This window comes from Podarcis cretensis (assembly GCF_951804945.1).
Source record: "Podarcis cretensis genome assembly, chromosome: 9".
Classification (NCBI taxonomy): Eukaryota; Metazoa; Chordata; class Lepidosauria; order Squamata; family Lacertidae; genus Podarcis; species Podarcis cretensis.
This window is the reverse complement of record NC_137178.1, coordinates 31,107,647-31,133,876: the sequence shown is the minus strand read 5'-3', so window position 1 is coordinate 31,133,876 and position 26,230 is coordinate 31,107,647. Positions and strand designations below refer to the sequence as shown.

General features: G+C 41.0%; 1 protein-coding gene across 3 annotated transcripts in view; it reads left to right on the top strand.

Moving 5' to 3' along the window:
• Positions 1-23,310, top strand: part of ANKRD50 (ankyrin repeat domain containing 50) — a 45,524-nt gene extending 22,214 nt beyond the window's left edge. For all 3 annotated transcript variants that reach the window (XM_079990508.1, XM_079990506.1, XM_079990507.1), the window contains 3 exons: positions 2,578-2,807; positions 16,107-19,657; positions 20,407-23,310. In XM_079990508.1, coding sequence (XP_079846634.1) covers positions 2,578-2,807; positions 16,107-19,654 — 3,778 coding nt within the window. In that variant the 3' untranslated portion in view covers positions 19,655-19,657; positions 20,407-23,310. The remainder of the gene's footprint in view (positions 1-2,577; positions 2,808-16,106; positions 19,658-20,406) is intronic.
• The last annotated feature ends 2,920 nt before the right edge of the window (positions 23,311-26,230 follow it).

The following is a 26,230-nucleotide window of genomic DNA, read 5'->3' as shown; positions in this document are numbered from 1 at the left end:
ACTATTTCATGGCAGGAACAGTTGCCTTATTGAAGAATCTGCTGAATAGGCCTGAGGTCAGGATGCAGTTGGAAGTTAGAAAATTCTGGATGCGCTGAAGCAGACACTTAAAAGAGTCTGCTTTTTTGTGTGATATCTCCTGTTGTAATGATTCTCTAGCCTTGGGGAGTTACTGGTAGCTGTAATGCGTTGTAATGCATTCTTTTTCCCCCTGCTAGAATTAAATTTGTGTTTAAAAATCTTAAGTCAGAATGCACTGGTGGAAATGAGGAATAGCCAAACTGTTCTAAATGTGAACTGTGGTGAGTTTGCATGGAATGTGTTTTACCTTACATATGGAACGCCTAGCTCTTTACAATTATTAGAAAGTGATGGTCATCTATTCCATTTAAATAAGCACCAATTTTTTTTAAACCATTTCAAATAAATTAGGAATCACCTCTATGATAAAATTCGTCTTAAATAGCGACATAAAGAACTGCACACAGAAAAAGTATGATGGAAATTATGGATTCTCGGAGGTGATGGGGGAATTCCAGTCCAAAAACACACACACAAAGGCAAATGGTTAGTAATACAAAATGACACTTCGGAAGTGTGTCAGGCCTTTCACTCATCTGGTCAAGTCAGTGGGGCTACATTACTGGAAGCGGTTGGTGAATCACTTCCTTGGTATGGCAAAAATGCAAGTTGCGTTGAAGGCTCTACCCACCCCCAACCCTGCCGGTTGATAAAATAGTACTACAGCCTTAGTCATCCCAATAGCTGTGTTGAATAATCAGAAGTTTGGATAATTGAGCATGCTTTTTTCACTGGTTTACCAAGACTTTATCGCATTTCATGGTGGCAGAAAGTGCAATTAGATGAGTAAGGTCTTTGGATAATGAAGGAAACGTGTGTTTCATAGGTTTGCTGTGCAGTCCTAGGCTTATTCAATCAGAAGCAAGCCCCACTGAGTTCAGTGAGACTAACTAGAATGCAAATGTATCAGGATTGCAACTCTAATATCTAATTATTCATTGGCTGTACAGTGGTACCTCTGGTTACGAACTTAATTCGTTCCGGAGGTCTGTTCTTAACCTGAAACCGTTCTTAACCTGAGGTACCACTTTAGCTAATGGGGCCTCCTGCCACCGCCGCACGATTGCTGTTCTCATCCTGAGGTAAAGTTCTTAACCCGAGGTACTACTTCTGGGTTAGCGGAGTCTGTAACCCGAGGCGTTTGTAACCCGAGGTACCACTGTACAGACTTTGAGCTATTTGTAATTTTTTTTTTCTTATATGGCATGTACTTTTTTTACTTCGCACTTTACTTAGATCCCATTTATTGGGGATTTATAATTATAATTATATTCCAAGGGGATTATCCAGGTTGTTATCATGACACATCTTTTGATAAAATGCTGTCATAAAGAATTCCAGAGCACGAACACATCCTTGAGTTATTTAAGTGATTATTCTGGGTTTTGCCTGTTCCTTCCCACCCCCACCCCCACCCTAAGAATTGCAAATCTTGTGATCAGAGAGAACCATGCTGTTGGGGGAGGGGAGAGCTGCCTTTCCTTGAAGGGCTATATCTTTATTTCTGAAGCTTTCATAGCTCTGATGCTGTACTTACTGTTAGTATATGCTCTCACCCCACAACTGGTTTTGGTGGGGAGGTGATGGCCTGCTTCCTAGCACTGATGCAAGGACTTAGACATCTACCACCATGACATTTTGCATGGGGGCAAACGAGGTAGACAGTCTGGTTTGGTTTGGGTAGATGGTCCTGCAGTATCTTGTATTCATACAGTGAATAATCATGTAGCCTCCAAGGAACGAGGGGTGAGCAAGCACTTCTGATCTTGCCAAGAGTTGCTGGTTCACTTTCAGTTCACTTTAGCTTTGGACTTAACTGCTTGCTAGAGTAAACAAACTGGATACTGACTTGAATTCAGGAATGTTATTTCAGAGATCATGCAAAGAGGCTCTTACTGGGTGGTTTGGTGATTGTGTACCATCTCATAATGAGAGCATCCACTTGTTTTGCACTCAGCCATGGAAATGAATGGCATTCGCACAAGAGAGCAATGGTGGTCTGTGTATCTGCAGTACCTTCTAACAGAGCTTGTACAGACCAGGAGCATTGCTGCAAATAGTTGTTACTAGAACTTTAGCTGGGATTGCGCTTGGTACTAATAAAGCCTCTATTCAGATTTCAGATACATTCTGCTGGGCGTATCCAACTCCTGTTAAACTTGAAATTCCCTGTTTATGGCAGTGTTGGGTAGCTGCACAAGCGTAATCTAGACGTGCTTGTCATTGGCCTCGGCACTTGAACTGCTGCATTTGTTTACATGTTAAAAGGCTTAATCAAATATTAAAGTGGCTGCAAGTGAGTCTGCACTCCCTGACAACACTGGAAAAAGAATTCCCATGCAACCTCATTTTAGTACATACTGTGAGCACCTCTTTGTGTACACTCAAACAAACACACACAAGTTCCTTTGCTGAAAAACAAAACTACCCATATAGAATATATTTCTGCATTTTATGTGTGTGTATTATAATTCTCCTTTCTTTTTCTCCTTGCAGGTGCATTTTGCTGCCTCTTCTCGGAGCCAAGCCCCCTCAACAAAGTCTCTTCCTCCTTGTAGATTCTGTGGATGAGGGATGTAACATTGCAGAAGGCGACCAGACATCTACGGGCTTATCTGGAACTATAGCTGAGCTTCTAGCTAGTCACTATGAGTTTTTCCCTCCATGGTTGCTGCTCCTCTGCTCTGCCCGGAAGCAGAGCAAAGCTGTTACAAAAATGTTTACCGGTGAGTACAAATACCAATGAAAACTTAGCTGCTCCTTCACTTTTCGATCCTCATGTGTCAAATTCTTTTCTGAAATGTTTTACTCATCACTAAATTTCAGCAATCAACTTTCTGGAATCTCCATTTTCTTGGAGCCTTTACCCAGCTGACAGTGGTTATTGTACATAGTGCTGCATGGGTGTATCTACATGGATGCTGATATATTGTAAGGGATTTATTGTGCCGTTCTTCCCCAGTAAAAGAGTGCATGAAACATGACAGCATTGAAGACTTGAATCCACTAGTCTAGTGTGTGTGCAGCAATTTTTTTTCTCTGTCTAAAAATCTAGATTTGTCATCTTCTTTTCTGGGAGTTGACGATTACCTTTTGCAAGCGCACTGTATGGGTGTAGCTGTATTTGATCCTGGGAGTATGCTGTTGGCAGACTATTGGGAATCTTCTACAACTTGTTGTTCCAGTCTTTGCTGAATTGTGAGCTCATTTCATCACTCCGCTGCTATTGTTCGTGGGATTTTTCTTAAATGTGGAGAAGCATAAACACTGGATTCCCAGCCTTCATTTGAAACCAGCTTGAAACCAGGCAATGAGTGGAATAAAACTGCACTTATAATAAAGCCTTAACAGTAAGAATAAATAGATTAAAAATCCCTTGTCTCTTCACCCTTACAGCAAAACTAGATGATGCATTTGGTTATGATAATTTGATTTCAAAAATTGATAAAGATTATTACAGTGGTACCTCGGGTTAAGAACTTAATTCATTCTGGAGGTTGGTTCTTAACCTGAAACTGTTCTTAACCTGAAGCACCACTTTAGCTAATGGGGCCTCCCGCTGCCACTTAACCGCCACAGCGCGATTTCTGTTCTCATCCTGAAGCAAAGTTCTTAACCTGAGGTACTATTTCTGGGTTAGCGGAGTCTGTAACCTGAAGCTTCTGTAACCCAAGGTACCACTGTATTATTAATTTTTTAAAGGCATTAGTAATGCCACTGGCAACTTTTCTCCTGAGGGAAGCAAGAACTTCAGGGGTGCTGTTGTCTAAAGTGGGAGAGAGGAGAAGGGTTGAAACAGTCTGAACGCACCATAGTCAAAATCAAGAATGCCTCCCTATGTCTCTTTAGAGGAGATTTAAAAACTGAGGTGCATTTAATTGTGCAATCGCACAGTTAACATATGGTGTTAGACAGTGCTATTTTTGTAGAAAAAGATGTGCTGGAACTCACCACAAATGCCATCCTTGTTCTCTTATAATGGCAATGGCGCCCACCTGAGTTCCAGGGAGTGCTGGCTGGAAAAAACCTTGGTGTTACATATGGTGAAGTCTAATGTTGTGTGAGTGAACTTCTCCTTTCCCCTCCCAACCTGCAGTGCCTATGGGGAGAGGAAGTTCATTGTGTTAGGAGAAATTGGTTCTGTTCTTGCAGTGACGTCACTGGTTTCAGCCATATTGTCTAGTTCGACCCTAAAATCTCCTCTTTGGCCTCTGTTTTCCATGCCAGCCTGTCCTTCATGGATGTCACTGGCTGATTTGTTCTGTCACCACAGGACGTTGCAGGAAAGAGGGTGCAATGGTGCCTTGACTATCCATGACTTAAATTGATTTGCTATCATAAAGAGTCCTGGGCAGTCTGTTGTTATCATCATCATTTGTTAAATTTGTATACCACCCTTTCTCCCGTGGGAGCCCAGCAAAATATTTAAACGGTGCAATTTCAAATCAAATAAAAACATTTAAACACAATCACATACCCTGACAGTTATTTGTTTCACGGTTGCCATAACCAGTATATCTCGGCCATCTCATACCTGCATAAACGGGAATATTTTCACGTATTTCCAAAAAATCAGTTATGAGAGAGACAGGCACACCTCACCAGGGAGAGCAATTCCGCAAACGAGGAACCACCACACAGAAGGCCCGGTCCCGGGTCAATGCCAACTTGGTTGGCAGCAATGCAGGAGTCTTGGGCAAGGCGTCTGAGTGGTGAGTTGAACTTGACCTACTATAACAGGAGTTCTGGATCTATGAACGACTTTTGTCAAACTTAACCTGAGCTATCATTTCCTGTATGGCAAGAGCTTTTGAATGGCACCGTGTTTGAGTGAATTTCTTGAGCAGTTTCAGATCCTTTCAGTGAAGAGTGACAGGTTCCCTTTGCTGTTTAGGCATACAATTGTACCTTATTGATAAGCATAGTAGCTTCTGCAGGGCCCGCAATCCATCTGATAACAGCTTCCTTGAATGGAATATTTTATTAGCTCATATGGATGTTTGAAAAGAAGGTGTGAACTTGAAAGCATACAGCTACTGCATTTTTGCTTTGCATCTCATTTCACTTTTTCATCTTTGAAGTATTCTTTTCCCTCCAACTCCCCCTGCCCCCAAAGGTATGAAAGGTTACAGGAAAAAATGAATGAATTATGCTTCAGGGGCGCATCTTTCATTTCTTCAACCTTCATATAATAGCCTCACCCATTGAATCTGGTTGCTCCTGATACTTGCTATGGGCGCATCATTCAGGGTTGGAGCTGATCTTTCAGTCTCTAATAAAAAGGTCTTGTTTCATAATTGATTTAAATCCTTTTCCCCTTCACTATTTCACATATTTCTAAAAAAATGAGGCATGCAAATTTGGTTGGTTCACTTAATTTAATTCACAAGTTAATGGAGCGTGTGTAGTGTCTTGTATATACCGTATTTTTTGCTCTACAAGACTCACTTTTTCCCTCCTAAAAAGTAGGGGGAAATGTGTGTGCGTCTTATGGAGTGAATGCAGACTGCGCAGCTATCCCAGAAGCCAGAACAACAAGAGGGATCGCTGCTTTTGCTGCGCAGCGATCCCTCTTGCTGTTCTGGCTTCTGGGATTCAGAATATTTTTTTTCTTGTTTTCCTCCTCCAAAAACTAGGCGCATCTTATGGTCTGGTGCGTCTTATAGAGCGAAAAATACGGTAATTTTATACATGCACAATAGGCTTTTTCTTATAAGTAGCTGCAGCAGCCATGATTGCTTTCCTCTATAGCCTGAGAATAAATACATGCATTTGCACTGTGAGCAGCATTGTCCGCACCTCTTTCCAGTGTTTTCTTTTTTGTTCCTCCTGCTGCTCCTCCCATATTGCATAATTTTCCTGCCTTCCCTCGATCCATCCCCTTCCTAGATACAAAAAAAGTAGGCAGCATTTCAGATATGTTGCTTCTTCCATCCAATGTGTACACATGTGTCTTTGTTTAAGACAACTGAAGGTCGAGAACTTTCCAGAAGTATGTTAGTATGTAGTTGGTTACTGGGTGGAGCAGTTTATTTTCAGAAGATGAAAAGGGAAGGTTCCCCTTCTTTATAGGCAAACACACTCATAATTTTGAGTAGTGAGCAAATTGCAGAGCTCAGGCAATTTGAAATATAACTTTTGCATAGTTTTCATAGCATGTATTTTACAGCATGCATGCATTTTTGTCCCTTGCAAGAGGAAAGGATCATAGCTCAGCAACAAAGGAGGAGGAGGGAGGAATTCATTTGGTCTGTTTTTTGGGGGAAGACCAGTTTGATATGATGATGCCGAATTTGCTTGTGGGTCGGAATGCAACTCCTATTCACATTGCTCTCTTCTTTCTCTCATTTTTGCAATGCAGTTTTAGTGTGCAAAAAAGTGCATGCAAGTAGATGCATTTTATTTATTTTCAAAGCATTGGAAGGAGCATATTTTCTGTAAGAAAAAAAAGTGCTTACAAAATGCATGCCATTTAAATGTTTTGTGGATTCTGAAAAAGAAATGCACACAAAACAGAACGCAATGAAGCTACAATTGAGTGCCAGTGAGACCAAATGGAACAGAGTGGCCTGTACAGCCCCACTTACTTTACCTCTAGATTTCCCAGATTCTTGTCACCACCATAAAACACTGCCTAAATATTGGAAATATACAGACAAAGAAAAATCAAAATCAAAACAACCTGTGGGCTGAAAAGTCACCTACAAATAGGAAGATAGCTATGTACAAGAAGTGACAGTTTTAGGCTACAAATTCTCAATATTTGGGATGTAAACCCAAGTACCTATGATGTGAACATATAAAAAGCTGTCATATCAAATTGGAACATCCGCCCACTGAGCATAGTATCATCTGCTCTGACTGACAAGTGTTATTCAGTGTCTCAAGTACAGAAAGCACATGAACTACCACTATGGATGGACTGAGAAGCACAATTCCCCCCTGAGTTTTATGACAATGCATGGGATTCTGAGTGAAGACACTTCCTACATTAAAATTATTATGGAAGTCATTAATAACATTAGCTATAGCCAATGTCAAAACATTTTAGAAGTCATATTGATGGATTTGCACTGTCCAGTTGATATCAGTGGGGCTTAAGTGTTTAATCTTTCCTAGATTTTGCCTTCTTATTGAAAAATTACTTACTGTACTATGAATGCAGTAAATTAAGTTTGAGATTATGCAATTCACATCTGTAACCCTTGGTAACAATTTTGTTCCAATTTGTGATCATTATGAATAAAAAATGATTAAGTTCAAAATATGTCCATTGAAATGAATGCTAGAAAAAGTATTTTGTACTTGACTGTAAGTGTTTATAAACAGTTACATTTTTTAAAAAGAAGGCATTAAAATACCACCTGTGCCTCAAAGCCAAGTAGCTTCAATAAGCGTCTGATTCTAAAATACCTGAAGCTATTAATTTATCATGGTATACTTGCTTGCTTGCCAAGTGTCAAGTTTCTCAAAGGAAGTTATTTTTAGATGTTCATCCAACACATTTTTAGCAGGCAAATTCATTTTTACAATATTTCTGTTATTAGTTTGCCTTTTATTTTGGAAAAATAATCAAAGTTGCATCTAGACTATTTCTAAGCTGTCCAGATGCATTTTTAAAAACTATTGTTATTTTCACATTTTATCCCTACTAATAGGGACATCATAAAATATGCTGCATGTTAGCAACTTAAAATAAATCTTTCTTAGCAGTGGCAACAAATGATGTTTAACAACTTTCCTGATAAGTAAAAAGATTTAACAGTTGAAACTAGCTAGCACTGTATTGGGAAGCTAGACAAAACTTTTTATTAAAGCATTGGTACAGTTCCACCATGTTGGTAAGTGCTAATTAAATTCCAGAATGGGGAGAAGAGACAGCAATACAGGTATTTTTCAGCGGCTTGTTCAGTATGATGCAGTCATATGGTCCCCTGTGTAATTCATTCAGCTGATCTACAGGAGCTTCATGGGACCAAATTAGCCAACCTACAAAACCATCATATAGGTCGTCGTCGTCTTCTTCTTCTTCTTCTTCTTCTTCTTCTTCGATCACTCGTAGCCGAGTAAGATTGTTTTCCATAAACACCGTTTTAACAATGAGTCCATAGGTGACTGTGGAGGCCAATTTTGGATCCACACGTCCTTCCACAGTGGGGAGACATTGGTTTCCGGGCAGGAGTTGATCACGGTGTGGATATGCCAAGCATGCCTTCCTCTTAGCACATTTCTCCCTTGCATCCTGAGTTCGAGTGGGTAGGTTGTTTGTCAAAGCTGTGTAGAAGAGAGGAATTTTCTCATTTGAAGTGAGCATTTTCTTATGTGTACATGTATCAAAGGGTTCCATTTTACATGACTTATAAGACATTTTTCATTCCTTTGCCTATATACCAGAAATCCTGGTTGTTTTAATGGGGCACTTACTTCAGGGTTGACTGTTTTCAGAATGGTGGTGTGGTAGAAGTTTCTAGTATATTGGGACAACTTCAGATATGAACTCTTCGGTCTTCATATGAAGCTGTCCTATGGTGTCCCACCTGAGGGCAAGAGAGCGGGGTGAGAGTCTTTTTCTTTTGTGGCTCCCTATTTGTGAAATGTTCACAATTTGGTGCCAGGCTAAAACACTAAAAGTTTCCTAGGCATTTGACATATTATATGAGAAATATTATTTTCTGTCCATTGTTTTTGCTCAGTATGTTTATGGGTCATTATCATGGGTTTTCTTGATTTTATACTATGCCTGTGGCTCTTAATCCTTAGTAAGTTACTTTTTTCTTTGTAAGTGACAAATGATGATCTGCCAACATTGGTGTAAAAACTGTATTGAGCCAGGAAGGCGATCCATCTTTCCCATACAGCTGCCCTTTGCTACACAATTGCACTTAGGATGGAGGTAAGATTTGTGAGCAAGTCTCCAGGGCAAGCATGGCACACAGTACAGAATTTAAGGCTGTTATGCAAACAAAACATTACTGTGTGCTGTTTGCAGACTCTCTTGGGTCATTCACAGATCCCTATGGAAATGCGGGCTCCCTCCACCAGAGATAAACTCTGCTGTTGTTTACATACTCACTTATCTTGAGATGAACAGCAAGGCCAATCAAAAGTCTTTGATTATTTCCAAGTTGATCTTTTTGCTTTGAATTCTTGGCTTCAGGATGGTGTCTGCATCTCCTAATCAAGTTAGGCTGACTTGAAGCAAGGTCAGAGGCTGTTATCCCAAGATAAGATCTCATGTAAACAAAGCAGGAAGGACAAAGAATGTTGCTAAAAGGCAAACATTCACATTTGAAAGAAGTTATTAATAGGGTCCCACAGGCTCTTCGAAACTCTTTCGCTCAAAATTTTCATTACTATTTTGGGAGGGAGGCAGGGAGGAATACGTTATCCATCAAAGTTACATTGCCGTATCAGTGCAGAAGGATCAGGCCAGCTACATGCAACAAACAGGATGATCTCATGAAATTATGTCGAAAGAGTCCCTTAGCGATAGGAAATATTGATGCCAGCACCATGCATTTGCATGGTCATTTTTAAGACGACCGTGTTCAGGTTTTGATCAGTTGCATTCGAAACAGATGGATTTCAAAAAGGATAAGTGCAAAGCACAAATGTGGAATTATTGCAGGAACTAGGACTATGCCTTGGCTCACTGCAGTCGAATTATATGAGATAAATCTCAGATGCATAGGATTGCTGCTGTGGTTGACTTTCTGACATCTTTGTGGGGAAACGGTGTGGTGCTGCATATTTTTCTCCTGTAGAGCCGGACTAGATGATACATTAAATATGCTGTTGTGTTTAATGTCAAAGTTTTTTAATTATTTGAAAATAATTATTTAGATCTGTTATTATCTGGGTTCAGACCTGGCCATGGGACTGAGTCAGCTTTGGTTGCCCTGGTGGATGACCTTTACAGATAATAGAACCATGCTCCCCCATGTGATTCCCCTCCCTCCCCAGAGTTCTTGTAAAATGTCCAGCCTTTGCTGTCTTCAAAGGGAAGGCCACACACAATTGGATACAACCCCAATGCTTTTTCTGTAGGAAGGGGAAAGGTTTGTCATTGGAGTATACATAATAACACACATATGTTCAAGCACTACATATATGCTACTCTTTACAGCCTAATTACAGAGAGCAATAGTAGACGTGGGTAGCTGATCACCAGTTAAATGTGATTTGTCTACACAAAAGTCATAACATAGAAATTTGTTCCAGCCAGCTTCATTGTTTGGTTCAGACAATGGCAGGAGATAAGTAGATAAACTGGAAGATGAAAACAAAGACATAAGAAAGCATGGTAGCAACATTGCTTGAAGAGCAATATATCTAATCTACCCAGAAAAGAACACAAATGAAAATTGCAAATGTAGACAGATAGTTCTTAGAGGTTTTGTGATGCATTAAACAGAATGGTTACAGAAGCCAAGAGGAGATTTTCCAAGTTAAAGCTTACTGTAGGAGAAGGCTAAAATTTTGCAATTCAATTATGACAATGACAAACTTTGAAAACAGCACCATTGCCTGAAGTGTTTAATATTATTCTGGCTGTAACATTAAAACGACAGCAATTTCCTCACTAATGTGTATCTAATCTAACTGGCACATCTCCAGGGCTGAAGGGCAAATCTAGTTTCTCACCAGTGGAATGTTTTAAGATGGTGCAAATCCTTCCACACATCCCTTTTTGTTTCATTGGAAAGATTAACTATTAATAGGTGAATCAAGTACTACCATTAATAAGGATCATAGAAACAACATCCTGCATTATATCATATTGGCTCCCTTTGTTTGAAAAGCACAAAGCAAAAGGGCCTTGCATCAACCCAGACTGTTCAAAGTGATTGACAGTGGCTCTCCAAGCTTGTAGGCTGAAACTTTTCACATTACCTGGAAGTTCCAGATATGGATCCTGGGACATTTTACACAAAGCACTCGTGCTCCGCCATTGAACGATGGCACCGCACTCTGTTCTCCTTCCATAGTATCTATTTTAGAGGTGTATTAGTTGTGGGTCACTGATATCTTCAACTGTGTGGCCTTAACTTGCACTGAGCGTTTGTGTGCTGGAGGAGCCTTCATTCTGTTTGCAACTGTTTTGATCAGAATAACACTAAATGTACATATAGAGAACCCTCAGTGGATCAGGCTATCAATGGCTACTAGCCATAACAGCTATGTATTACCTGCCTTGTCAGTTGATATGCTTTTAAATGCCAGCTTATGGGAATCACAATTGGGGGGAGTGCTGTTGCACTCATGTCCTGCTTGCAGGAATCTGGCTGACCACTGTGAGAACAGGTTGCTGGTTTGATGGGCTTTTAGTCTGCTCCACCTAGTCTGTGTACTTAGGTTGGTGGAAGGAAAAGAGTTCCCGAAACTTACTTCCATAGGCTTGTGCATTCTACCTCTAGAATGGAAGTATTGATGTGCAGAGGAAGAGGTTTATGCTCTTTGCATCTGCTCTGCCCCTGGAACTTTTTTTCAGAGTAGGCATGTATTGTAAATATATAGATAGAGATACTTGGATTTACAATGTTTTGCTGAAATGCAAGCTCCAGTTGGATAAACTCTGTTTCACATGACGAACACATGAAGATTTTAGTAACAGGGGCTTTAAAACGGGATGCTTGCTTTTGAAAGTGGCAGCCTGGCTGCTTTGAGTTGTGAAGCTCACTCATAATACCTTAAATGACAAATTCTCCAACCAGTATATATAAAATATAACACTGGGCTATGATAAGTCCCTTTAGCACCCTCAAAACAGATAGAACGTCAGCCTTCTCCTTTGGTGAACAAGCTGCATGGATGCCTCATCCAATGAAATGTTGCCTCCAATGAAACTTTACAAATAAATGCATTCCAAACGGCCATTTTCTATACAGTCATACCGTGAGTTGAATGCGCTTCGGGTTGAGCGCATTTGTTGCGCTCCACGGCAACCCGGAAGTAACGGAGCGCGTTACTTCCGGGTTTCGCCACTTGGGCATGCGCAGACGCGGCGAAAAGTGATGCGCGCATGTGCGCACAGACGTGCCGTTGCTAGTTATGTTTGCTTCTGGATGCGAAGGGGGCTCCAGAATGGATCCCGTTCATATCCAGAGGTACCACTATATTCAAAAAATTGCATTTGAATGGGTTTTTAGAAGTTATAGCAGGCTGGGAAGTTCACTATATTTCAAAGGAATTGCAGTCTAATTGTTTTGTGCCGGGTATAAATGTCAGCCTCTGTACACAATTCAAAAACTCAGTTAACTCTGTTCTGGCAAATTCTCTTGTGTTCTGCTTCTGTGAATGTCTTCTGTGCGCAGGCTGTTTTAACTTCAGTCCTCACTCAAATGGCCTTGTGTAAGGAGGGGCTTTGGTTTTCTGATTAATATTTCACTGCCGAGAGATTAGTTCCTTATGAGTAGGTATGCATAAAATGTTATTATAAATGTCTAATTCTACTTAGATCAGCTTAGCTTGGCAATGTAAATTATTCATACTTAAGGCACTGGAATATTGCCTCATCATTTAGATTACATATTTAAGATGCATTGACTGGAGGAGAAATACGAACAAGGGTTGTTTTGGAATTTTCCATAATGCATAGGATTAAGAGGCAAACAGATCCAAGATAATAAAATTCAGCATTGTAGTTCCCCAAAGTAGCCTTGTTAGTTTGTTGTAAAAAGGAAAACAGCTTTGTGGCGCATTGAAGACACACAGATTTATCATGTCCTCAAAAGCTTATGCTGCTATAAATTTGTGTGCCTTCAAGGTGCCACAAGGCTCCTGTTTTGTTTTCACTGGTAAAGCATTTTTGTTAGATTAAAGACCAAAGCAGGTATTTTGTTCTTCATAGAATGCATACTGCCCATATACTTCTTAAAATGACCCAAGACCCCTGTGAGATGCCAGAAGCTAAATTTGGTATGGATTTGTTTACAGAGCTGGAAGCAAATTTAATAAATCAAGGAAATGGATTTTTGAGCTCCTGTTGGGGAAAAGATGATGTGCTGTAGGAAAAATCTAAACAATGCAGAAGTTGGGTCGTGAGATTGTAAGTTGTCTCTGCTGTTCCTGACTTGCTGAGTTCAAGAATTCGTGAGACAGGCTTTGCAACATAATGAATTTTCCCATAATATTTTATCTTTATTGTCCATGCAAGCCTAATATAAGTGTGTGTGTGTTTTGTGTGCGTTTTATGAGTTAGTCAGAAGCAGTTGGCAAGGAATCTTACATAATTTTGTTTAGACTTGTTTAGCGTCTAGATACATTCAACAAAATGTAAGATTGATTCAGAGTTCAAATCTGCCTGGCTATCAACTGGGTTGAGTGACATGAGAACAGCTAGGTGTGGCTGGGCGTAGTAGAGAGACTGTGAGCCTTTGCATGTGTATACCAAGCAATTTTATTTCAATATGTTAAGATACATTTTCAGGATGCTTCCAGGTGGACACATTTTCCGTCTTCCAGGTATACTAGATCTGATTGCCAAATCATATAGGGATAATGCCAGTGCTGAATCACAGTGGCAAACTGGTGGCTAGCTGGTTTAGCGTGGGTGGTGAAGTTCAAATCAGGGATTGGAATATATACATACACACACATCCAGCAACTCCTGCTTGTTACCTTATTGTCTTCTGGTTTTGCTGTCCGTTAGCTGTCATAAACAAAGTGACATGCATGTACAGTTGTACCTTGAAAGTCAAACAGCTTAGTTCCCGAACGTTTTGGCTCCCGAACGTTGCAAACCCAAAAGTGATTGATCTGGTCTGCAAACTATTTTTGGAAGCTGAACATTCGACAGGGCTTCTGCAGCTTCTGATCAGCTACAGGAAGCCACACTTTGGTTTTCAAATGTTTTGGAAGTTGAACAGACTTCTGGAACAGATTCTGTTCAACTTCCAAGGTACGACTGTATTACTGAAAAGAAAAAGAAACAAAAGTTGTGACTCTTAACTTTGTACAATAAACTACATTCCTGCCAAGCAAGAAGTGTTTTCACAGTTCAATGACATTTCCCAGACAGGCCGAAACTCTGGAGGAGAGTGTGGAGAGGGTTGGTTAGGGGTGTGCAGCCTAGAAGAGGGAGGGGATGTGGCCTCAGGAGTATCCCAAGAGTCTGAGATGTGCATCTCCATCCCTGCTGTATACAGATTAGGCCTTGGCAAACAGTTGGTGAATATTTATCAGTTAGAGAGTTCTCATGCTTCCCCAGAAGTATTTAGTGATGGAGCGGCTGTTTGCTATTCCATGCCATGAAAAATGTCTTATGAATCGTACGTGCCCATTCTGTCACTTTGCTTGTCCACACATTGTTAAGGATTTCCAGTAGCCAACAACATAAAGTAGGTTAGCAAATTATCTTGTCTTTAGATGATTTATGTAAGGTATTAGATTTATGATCTTGTCCTTGGAGTATTGAACACTAAAGGGCTTGGGAGAAATGATAAATCTTCAGAGGACCCCCTTTCAACTCCTGGATTTGGTGACTTCTCCTGGAATGTTGTCGTGATAGCATAGTTCTGCTATGCCGAAGTGCTACTTTAGTTCCATTAAAATTGCATAAGTAGCCTGTGTTGTGCATCTTCATTTTCAAAATCAAATGCTTAATTGCATTTCACTTCTGGCATGATCACAGTTAACAGAATAAAAGCTGGAGTCTGTTTGTGTTGCACAGTCAAGGGAAGATTAGGCTACAGATTTAGGCTTTGGGCAAGCCCCTCTCTTACTTGTATGAAGTCACATGTAGGGTAGATGGTCATGGCTTACCCAAACTGGGGAGGCTGCCAGGCCCATATTGGCCTGTGCTCCAGACGTTCCCCAGCCTTTGACCAAATGCACACACTGAAAACCTGCCTCAGATATTTCTACTTACAGGGCTGCTCTGAAGATCATGTAGCTGTAGTTATCAGGTAGCAAGTGCTTATCAAAGAGCAGCTGAAAGTGGACACGTGTGGCTTATAATCTCTCTCAAAATTTTGGAGTGATTGCCTGTTTCTATCCAGAATCAAATTGTCCCTTCATAACTTGTTTGCTGCATGTTTGTGAATCCACCCAGCCTTGGACCTCTGCTGTGTTTGGACACTGTAAATTCCAGCAGTCAGCACAACAGCTGTAAAAATCTCTCGTGTCCCTTAGTATTACTGCAGCACTCTTGCCCATAGGACTTGAGCATTCCAGCTGGATTCCTTCATCCCATTATACCCCAAAAGAAGGTTTATTGGAAAGTGGAGCACTTTGATCCCAGAGTTCTGTAAACACAATAAACATGACTCAAAACAATTGCAACCTAACTATTATAGCCCCCTGGATACATGGTTTAAACTGGGGTGGACTGTTGATCATTTAACAGCTTTCACCCACAAAATAATTTGGCCTTATTGACCATCGTAAGTTGAAACCCACAGATCGTTAGCGATTAGGTGACTCTCAGGAACAGTATGCAAATTACTAACCAGAACAGCTGAAGTTAGTTGATTGCAAAAAGAGAGCTAAGATTGCAGTAGCTATATAAAAGCAGTCTTAAATTCATCCACTTGAAATTTTGCTGTTACTTTCATTCTGGAACTGGTTCCAGAAAAGTACGTGCAGACTGTGTAATGTTTTCTAAGTCTGAAAAAAAAAAGTTCTGGGAGGAATGCCAAAACCAGACACTATTTCCAAGGGCAAACAGCAACACTGAGCTCATATCTTCAAATCAAACACCATATTCTGTCCTTCTGCTACATCAGATATGTGAAATCTTTGGCCCTCCAGATATTGGTGAACTACAATTTGCATCTTTCCGGGTCATTGTCCATGCTTATAGAGGCTGATGGGAGCGGTGGTTCAGCAACATGTAGATGGAGCATATGTACTACATTCTCGTGACTAGGTAGACCTTTTCAGTGGCATCTCCCTTTCACTTTTTTAGGAGAATAATGTTTCTACCGTCTTAAGAACAGCAAAAATACAATGAGTGATTATAAGCTTGTTTGCAACTAAATTTCAGAAAAACTTACTTTCCTCCCCTCTTTCCTTTTTTCTTATAGGCTTTCGAAAGATAAGCCTTGATGATCTCCGAAAGGCTTACATCGTGAAAGATGTCCAACAGTATATTCTTCATCGCTTAGATCAAGAAGAAGCACTGAGACAACATCTCACAAAAGAAACTGCAGAAATGTTGAATCAGCTTCACATTAAAAGCAGTGGATGCTTTCTGTATCTCGAGCGTGTCCTAGATGGAGTAGTGGAAAACTTTATCATGTTACGAGAAATCCGCGATATCCCTGGGACACTCAACGGCCTCTATCTTTGGCTTTGTCAAAGACTTTTTGTGAGAAAACAGTTTGCAAAGGTCCAACCTATTCTGAATGTAATCCTTGCTGCTTGCAGGCCACTAACTACAGTTGAATTGTTTCATGCAGTATGGACCAAAAACATGGCATTATCTATGGAGGACTTCCAGCGCAAGCTAGATGTTCTTTCGAAAGTTCTTGTCGATGGTCTTGGAAACACAAAGATCCTTTTTCACTACAGCTTTGCAGAATGGCTGTTGGATGTAAAGCACTGTACACAAAAATATTTGTGCAACGCAGCAGAAGGGCACAGAATGCTTGCAATGAGTTACACCTGTCGAGCCAAGGATTTATCGCCTCTGGAGGCTCAAGAATTTGCTTTGCACCTAATTGATTCCAACTTGCAACTGGAAACCTCTGAACTGGCTTTGTGGATGATCTGGAATGGTACGCCTGTCAAAGACTCTTTGTCAACGTTGATCCCCAAAGAACAAGAAGTTTTACAGTTGCTGGTAAAAGCCGGTGCTCATGTCAACAGTGAGGACGATCGGACATCTTGCATTGTACGGCAGGCTTTGGAAAGAGAAGATTCTATTCGAACCCTATTGGATAATGGTGCTTCGGTAAACCAGTGTGACTCGAATGGTAGAACACTCTTGGCTAACGCTGCATATAGTGGCAATCTTGATGTAGTCAATCTGCTAGTTTCCAGAGGAGCAGATTTAGAGATTGAAGACACGCATGGGCAGACCGCACTTACTCTAGCTGCTCGGCAGGGCCACACCAAAGTTGTCAACTGTTTGATTGGGTGCGGTGCTAACATAAATCACACAGACCATGATGGGTGGACAGCCCTGCGATCGGCAGCTTGGGGTGGGCATACCGAGGTGGTTTCTGCACTCCTCTATGCTGGAGTAAAAGTAGACTGTGCAGACGCTGACAGTCGGACAGCCTTGAGAGCAGCAGCTTGGGGAGGCCATGAAGATATTGTGCTGAATCTGTTGCAACATGGGGCTGAGGTCAACAAAGCGGATAATGAAGGTAGAACTGCTTTAATTGCAGCAGCATACATGGGGCATAAAGAGATTGTGGAGCATCTGTTGGACCACGGAGCAGAAGTAAACCATGAGGATGTGGATGGAAGGACTGCCCTCTCCGTTGCTGCTCTTTGTGTACCTGCCAGTAAAGGACATGCTTCAGTTGTGAGCCTTTTAATTGACCGGGGCGCTGAGGTGGACCATTGTGACAAAGATGGCATGACCCCACTGCTAGTGGCAGCCTACGAAGGACATGTAGATGTTGTTGATTTGCTTCTGGAAGGCGGAGCAGATGTAGACCATACGGACAACAATGGCCGCACTCCTCTTCTTGCTGCAGCTTCCATGGGCCATGCATCAGTTGTAAATACTCTTTTGTTTTGGGGGGCAGCTGTGGATAGCATTGATAGTGAAGGACGGACGGTTCTTAGTATAGCCTCTGCACAAGGCAATGTTGAAGTAGTACGGACTCTGCTGGATAGAGGGCTGGATGAGAATCATAGGGACGATGCAGGGTGGACACCTTTGCACATGGCAGCTTTTGAAGGACACAGGTTGATATGTGAAGCACTTATAGAACAAGGTGCTCGAACAAATGAAATTGATAATGACGGGCGCATAGCCTTCATATTAGCTGCCCAGGAAGGTCACTATGATTGTGTGCAGACCTTGCTGGAAAACAAATCTAACATTGATCACAGGGGCTATGATGGGAGAAATGCTCTCCGTGTTGCTGCTTTAGAAGGCCATAGAGACATTGTCGAGCTACTCTTCAGTCACGGAGCTGATGTGAATTACAAAGATGCTGATGGCCGGCCAACACTTTATATCTTGGCTCTAGAAAACCAGCTAACGATGGCTGAGTATTTTTTAGAAAACGGTGCAAATGTCGAAGCCAGTGATGCTGAAGGAAGGACAGCACTCCATGTTTCCTGCTGGCAGGGCCATGTGGAGATGGTACAGATGCTGATAACGTACCATGCTGATGTGAATGCCGCAGACAATGAGAAACGCTCAGCTTTGCAGTCTGCCGCATGGCAGGGCCATGTCAAAGTAGTTCAGCTTTTGATAGAGCGTGGGGCCCTAGTGGACCATACGTGCAATCAGGGTGCTACTGCGCTCTGCATTGCAGCCCAAGAAGGGCACATTGATGTTGTGCAGATATTACTGGAGCACGGTGCTGATCCAAATCATGCGGATCAGTTTGGGCGCACAGCTATGCGCGTAGCTGCAAAAAATGGACACACGCAGATAATTAAATTACTGGAAAAATATGGTGCTTCTACTCTAAATGGCTGCACTCCTTCTCCGGTCCATACAATGGAACAAAAACCTTTGCAATCGGCATCTTCAAAGATGCAATCCTTAACCATAAAATCCAATAGTTCGGGAAGCACTGGCGGGGGAGATACGCAGCCTGCTTTGCGTGGCTTGTCTAATGGGCCAGCTCATGCCTTTAGTTCTCCTTCTGAATCTCCTGATTCGACAGTTGATCGGCAAAAGTCCTCCTTATCCAATAATTCATTAAAAAGCTCAAAAAACTCTTCTCTACGCACAACTTCATCTACAGCAACTGCCCAGACAGTACCGATCGACAGCTTCCACAGTATGTCCTTTACGGAACAAATACAGCAGCATTCGTTACCCCGCAGTAGAAGTAGGCAGTCTATTGTTTCTCCTTCCTCCACAACTCATTCCTTAAGTCAGAATCATAGTTCGCCAAACAGCGAATTTGAATGGAGCCAGGTGAAGCCCAGCTTGAAATCCACAAAAGCCAGCAAAACGGGGAAAACCGAGAATTCCAACAAATCCGGGTCTGCTGGGAAAAAGGTGAAACAGAGCACCTCCTCTCAACCAAAAGTCCTTGAATATGAAATGACTCAGTTTGATAAAAGGATACCTGTTGCCAAATGTGGGGCCGGCGTGCCCCTTAAATCAATGCCTAGTGACACTCAGTGTAAAATTTTAGTCCCTCCAGCCCATCAGGAAGTTTGCCGGTCTCAACAGCAGTTCCTGATCCACCAACAAAGTGGGGAGCAGAAAAAGAGAAATGGAATAATGACTAATCCAAACTACCACCTTCAGAGCAATCAGGTTTTTCTTGGCAGAGTTTCTGTCCCACGAACAGTACAAGATCGAGGGCATCAGGAGGTTTTGGAAGGCTATCCTTCTGCAGAGACAGAGCTGAGCCTTAAGCAAGCCTTAAAACTTCAAATTGAGGGGAATGACCCAAGCTTCAACTATAAGAAGGAAACACCATTGTAAGAGGTGAGGCACTTTCAGCAGGGTGGCAATGCAAATAGGCATCAAAAGCTAAGGGGGAGAAGACTTCATGTCCTTACCAATGACCATTGTGCAAGAGGATTGGAGGCAGGGGGCAGCCAGATCAGTACCTTACATGCTCATGGTGTTAACAGGCCAGAGGCGTCCCATGTAAGTCTCATCATATTGCATCCACATTGATAACAATAGTCTTCTCTCCAATGCCTCTGCACAACTCCCACCAATAAGAGTGTGGGGTCCTGTAGCTCAGTTTTTGTTCAAAAGCACTGGCTGATAACTGTCTGGCACACCAATCTGTCAGCCACCTCTGACCAATTTCTGGATGCTATGTGTGCATTTAAATTATTATTATTATTATTATTATTATTATCATCATTATTATTAATAATAATAATAATAACATGAGTTATTTGATGCGTATGCTTCACATATATTTTTAAGAAAATGAATTTTATCTCATATTGAATGGCCAAGCTACCATTGTTATTGAAGCTGTACTGCTTGGCATGGTGCTGTTTATGGAAGCAGCATAATAACATGCTATCTGACCCTGTGTGTGTTATCATTTCAAACTTGGTCCCTGCAAAAGAAAATGCATAAGCAAATTTAAGGTACAAGATTTTCAGTGATCACGACTGCATCAGATAGATTGCCACATACAGCTTATACATAGTTTTGAGATGATCTACTTCGAATGTAACAATTTTATGTTTTGTTTTCTTTTTGTTTTCAAGGCAGCTCCATGACACCATGAATAAAATGAAGAGTTTCTGCCTGGAATGTTTTGTCACCCGGGCTGGAATCAAAGCATGTCTTGCTTGTCGAACCACATTGAAAATTACGAATGTGATCACTGCAGTACAGTTACCTTGATTACTGTAATGTGCCTAAAGAAAAGAAAATAAGGCTGCCTTCTTAAATGTAACCTTCTGTGCTTCAGAAAAAAAATATTTTGTGTACTTTGTACTTACTACACAGAATAAGCACTTTCTTTTTTTTCCTCAGTAGCAGAACAAGATACGTTGTATTTCCACTCACACAGCTGAAAAGTTGTTAAGAGCTAGAAATTTGAGTTCTCTGTTCCAGAAGGCTTTATCAGTGTAAATGTGCCACAGTGGACTTTGTGACAAACAGCAATGCTTTCTGTATTTATTTTACATTCATGTGCAAAAGAAACTCTGCACACAGTCAAACAGACAATGAATGTTCAATGTCACCTCAAAGACTAAGGGAACCCCTCCTCCATTGACCCAAGCTAGAGTTCCCATTAATTATTTGAACCCACTTCTAGAAGTGTTGCGGCGTACTTTTGGTGTAGGACTTTAGGTGCCATTAGACTTTTTGTTGTTTTGCTGCAGGGTCCACCATGATCAAAATCCACATAAAAGACCTCATCTGTCCTCAGAGAGTACTCTTTGCATGGAGAATAGGTAATGTGAATTGTCCCATCCCCAGATAACAGCCACAGCAGCAGGCGACACCACCTGTGGTAGCTCAGAAATCACAACTGCAGTCTCAGACATCAGTGTCTGAGGCTGTGGAGAATCTGGTTTATGCATTGCATTCTGTATCTGCTCGTGGGAGCGTAAAGCAGCAGAAGCCACAGCAAACATGTAACGTGGGGCAGATTTTGAATATGTAAACTGGCTCAAAATACAAGCTACTCTTCTGTACACGTAAAATCACATTTGCATTGCTGTAATGTACAGTTGGTTTTCTGTGTTGTTCAGATGTTTCTCATAAGGAAAGCAACTCTTGTGGCGATATTGGCTAACTTCAGTACTTACCTTCAGCCTGGGGTGGAGTACGACAGTGCAATTTATTGGGTCCTTTCTCTGCTACTTGTTTTGAAGGTGGTTTATGAAGGAACAGTTCTTCAGCATCGAGGCCAGTTTTCATACTACCCACTTAAATGATGGTAACTATTTAAATTCGTTAGCTGCTTTCTCTTGCCCAGGGCAACCCAAAGTGACTTATCTGGTTTTGCTTATGAGCATATGAAATAGCTCCAGGTGGAGTCAGGTCTTAGGTTCCTTAAGTCCAGCACTGTATGTTCCCAGCCCTGTAACAGAGATCCTTTAACTCAGGGGTGAGGAGCCTCTGGTCCTTCAGACATCCCGTTCCCATTATTCCCAGTCAGCATGGCCAATGGTGTGGTAGTCCAAGAACATAGGGAAGCCCAGTTTCTCTATCCCTGCATTATCTAAAAGTGCAAGGGATTCGATATGGACCCTTCTACATGTAAAACGAGTGGGGAATCGTCAGCATCTGGCAGGCCAGATTTTTTATCTCCCCCACTCCATCAGGCCTATCTTGATCAGGAATGATGGCAGCTGCAGTCTTAATATCTGGAGAGCCAAAGGTTCCCTATTCTTGACCTAAGTATGGAGGTAAAAATGTTGCTGGGTAAGAGTGTCAAATCATTACTCCCAACTTGCTCTGAACTTAAGTACTGGATATTTTCAACACTGCACAAGAATATAGCTCTTCTTTCATGTTAGATGTATTGATCTGTAGAAAGACATCCCTAAAGGCTGCCTTTCTCTCTGGATCTCGGCTGTCGCTGAGATTATATTTATTTGTTTATTTGTGTGTTTTTAAATTACAGTATGTGACTAGATGGTGATATTTCTGGCCATTTTCACGAGAAGGCTACACATTGCAGAAGTCTTCATGATTTTCAGCAGACTATAATCTTAATGTCTCTAAAAGAGCTGGTGGTGGTAACATGCCCAAACGCAGACACCAGCTATAGGAAGGTCAGCTGAAAAGTGCTACCTTTCAGATAATTAAAATAAAAGTTCCTGCACATTTTCAGAAACGCTTAGGAATGCAGCATGTGTTTCTCTGTTTAAAAATATCCATTTGACAAGAGTGTGAAATTGTTCCGCATTGCTTTAATGTATGATTTTTTAAAAATATATTGGCTTTTGTGGCCTCTCTCTCAAAAAAAGGTAAAATTAATCACCCTGAATTATTGGCAGGTCTGTCTTCTTTGCAATTGTGAATTGATGTGTGTGGCTCAGTTCTGCTCAGCCATGACTTGGCAGGGCTGATCAGCTATAATGCAGCAGAATTCAAGACTTCTTACTTTTTTTCTCGTTTCACAAATCTCTGTATCTCTGGTTCTGCTTTCACCTTTCTTTTCCCTAAATTATCCAAAATCATCCCTAGAGGAAACTAAAGAAAGTGTCACAATTCATAATTGGAGACTGGGGAAAAGACTGATGAGCATTAATATCTGAACCATATGTGTGCCAGGGAAGTCACCTGAAAAGGGAATTGAATGGCAAATTTACCTGTCGAAACCTTAGCATCTTACACTATAGTGATACCCTTGTCATGATCAGTATTGGGAAATGGCTTTGTTTTTACTTAAAGCATCATTTTCTCTTGTCAACTATGCTGCTATGCAAATGTCTGTTCATGCTCGTTATCCTCCATTGAAACTCTTCAAATAACATGGTGCACAGTTAAGACTTTTTTCTGGATTGGATTGTAAATAGCCTATAATGTACATTGAATTTCACATTGTAAAATTTTTATTTTATTTCTTGTATTATATTAAGCAAAAATCCTTATGTATATGAAAGTGCATAATAAATATATTTGCTTTTCAAGCAGACATTTGTTTTCAATTTGCTTGCTCCTGTTTCATCCTCTGCAAAACGATATTAGGTACAAAGGTACCAACATGCTTGGAAATGGGATTCTGTTAGGGATGTGGACACACAATGTGGTATCTTGTTACGATTTATTAGATTTATATACAGCCCTTCATCACAAGATCTCAGGGTGGTTCACAGAACAAAATACAGGATAAAAGTAAATAATTTAAACAGTAAAACAATAACTCCCCCTTTCTGCAGACACATTTAAAAAGCTGTAGAATATTAATATTCTATATTTATTCTATTCTATAATATTAATGGAATATTAATCGAAGGGATGGGGGTGGCGCTGTGGGTTAAACCACAGAGCCTAGGACTTGCCAATCAGAAGGTCGGCGGTGAGCTCCCGTTGCTCGGACCCTGCTCCTGCCAACCTAGCAGTTCGAAAGCACGTCAAAGTGCAAGTAGATAAATAGGTACTGCTCCAGCAGGAAAGTAAACGCCGTTTCCGTGTGCTGCTCTGGTTCGCCAGAAGCGGCTTAGTAATGCTGGCCACATGACCCGGAAGCTGTATGCCGGCTCCCTTGGCCAATAAAGCGAGATGAGCGGTGCAACCCTAGAGTTGGTCACGACTGGACCTAATGGTCAGGGGTCCCCTTTACCTAGAATATTAATCAGCCCAAGATCTGGTTGAAGGGGACTGTTTTTGCTTGGTGCCTAAAAATATATATTGAAGGCCCCAGGCCAACCTCCCTGAGGAGAGCATTCCACAAATGGAAAGCCACTACAGACAAGGCCCGTTGTTGTGTTGCCACCCTCGGGGACCTCCAGTGAAGGAGGCACATGAAGAAAGACCTTGGGTGGTGATCACAAGGTCTGGGTTTGCTCATATGGAGAGAGGCAGTTCTTGAGGTATTGCAGTCCTGAGCCATTTAAGGCTTTATAGGTCAAAACCAGCACTTTGAATTGGGCCCACAAGCTAATTGGCAGCCATGCAGTCGGGCCCATATTGGTGTAGTATGCTCAAACCTTGTAAATATCTCTTTATCTCTTATAAGCATCTTTTATTATGCTTGACTTGTGAATTGCATTTGGGACTAGTTGGGAGAGTGAATTATGTGAAGCTTTTCAAAGTCCTTATGAACAACAGTAGTGAAAGCTTGAAATGGTTACAGATTCCAACTTTGCAATGCTGGAGAGAGTTCCAATGCCAGAAACTGGATACACAGCAGAAAAATCCTACACGTGTGCCAATGTTTTTATTATCTTCTGAGAAGTTTTATAGAAATTCTGTGAAGATTTTATCTGTCATTATAAACATGTTATAATGATCTGCATTGCACTGGTTCAAATCAAAGCTGGTGCCCATTGATAGCATATTTATATATCTATTGTCATCTGAGATGATAATAGGTTTTTGGGTATATATATGATAGAGAATGTATAGTGTAATATTGTATAGTTATTTTCAGGACTTGCATTGAATTATTTTGCATGTTTCAAGAGAAATTCCATAGTTTATTTTGCATGATTGTTGTGTTATGGAGATTCCTCTAACGACCCAAGGGCCTGTCAGTATCCAAAATGAGTTATAAGACCAAAAGTGATTATTAAAAATTACTGAACTAACTCTGTGCTGGATTCATAGAGAACTTGCCTTAAGGCAGAGATTTCAGCACATTTACCAAACACAAGTCCCAATATGTTTACAAGTGTGCTCCAAAACTGAAGTAAAATTGTATTGAGTTAATATGTGTCAGATGCATGATACAAAATTTGGGGTTTTTATACCAAATATGGCTTTCATCCTCAGTTCCCCCTGCCCAGAGTTAACAAAACAAAAAACAAAAACCTGAAAATGAGTTATTAGTAGGACCCCAATCTAAGCAAAGGCAAATGGCATCTAAGGAGGAAAGTGTTGATGGGTTTGAAAATGGAGCCGATTTCAAATGGAATGTTTAAGCAAATATGCCAAACAACCCACAGTTGTTCATACAGATGTTTTGAGTATCAGTAGTTTCTGATTTTGAATCACAAGAAAGCACAATCAGTCGTATCTTGGAGGTCAAACGGAATCCATTCCAGAAGTCCATTCGACTTCCAAATGTTTGGAAACCAAAGCTCAGCTTCTGATTGGCTGCAGGAAGCTCCTGCAGCCAATTGGAAACCCCGTCGGATGTTCAGCTTCCAAAAATAGTTCACCAATCGAAACAGTCACTTATGGGTTTGCAGCATTCGGGAGCCAAAACGTTTCAAGACTAAGCTGTTCGAAACCAAGGTACGACTGTATATCCTAAATGGCAGAGGGTAACGTAACTAGCCTGTTGTCCAAGGTGCTACACAAATCCTTTTGAGTAACTAGCTAGCCCTAGCTACATGATTTTTGTTGTACCATGACACATTTAAATGTGCAGCTCGGTGAGCTACCATATCATTCTATGAAATGCACATTGGTTGATGTGTGATGTGTGATGTTCTGGGACAAGGAGCCAAATTAGATTGGCTTGGATTTCCTTCCAGCTCTGATTAATTTTTAAACTTCACTTGTGTGCTGTGCCTTATTTACATAATTAAATAATCAATATATATATGGTAGACTCTAGAGGTGTGCTAATAATTTTCCTTGATGAGGTAGTTCTGCTTGTGGGGACTTGAGTACTCTGCACTTAATTTTTTTATATTGATTGAGGTGACTTGTAAATTATTCATCTAAATGCATACTCAATCTTGCAGAGACTTGGCAGAACAGAACAATTTGCTGGGAAATGGTGTGTGCCCCTAAAATGTTTTGCTTATATATGGAGAGAAGAAAATTAAATAGCTAATCCAGTGATCTGTTGTGAGGGTTATTGAAAACTACCACCACCAAGAAATCCAGGCTAATCCAGGTAGCCTGGAAGGCTCACTCCTTGTCATAGTCACAATATTTTAAAATTCAGTTCACTAT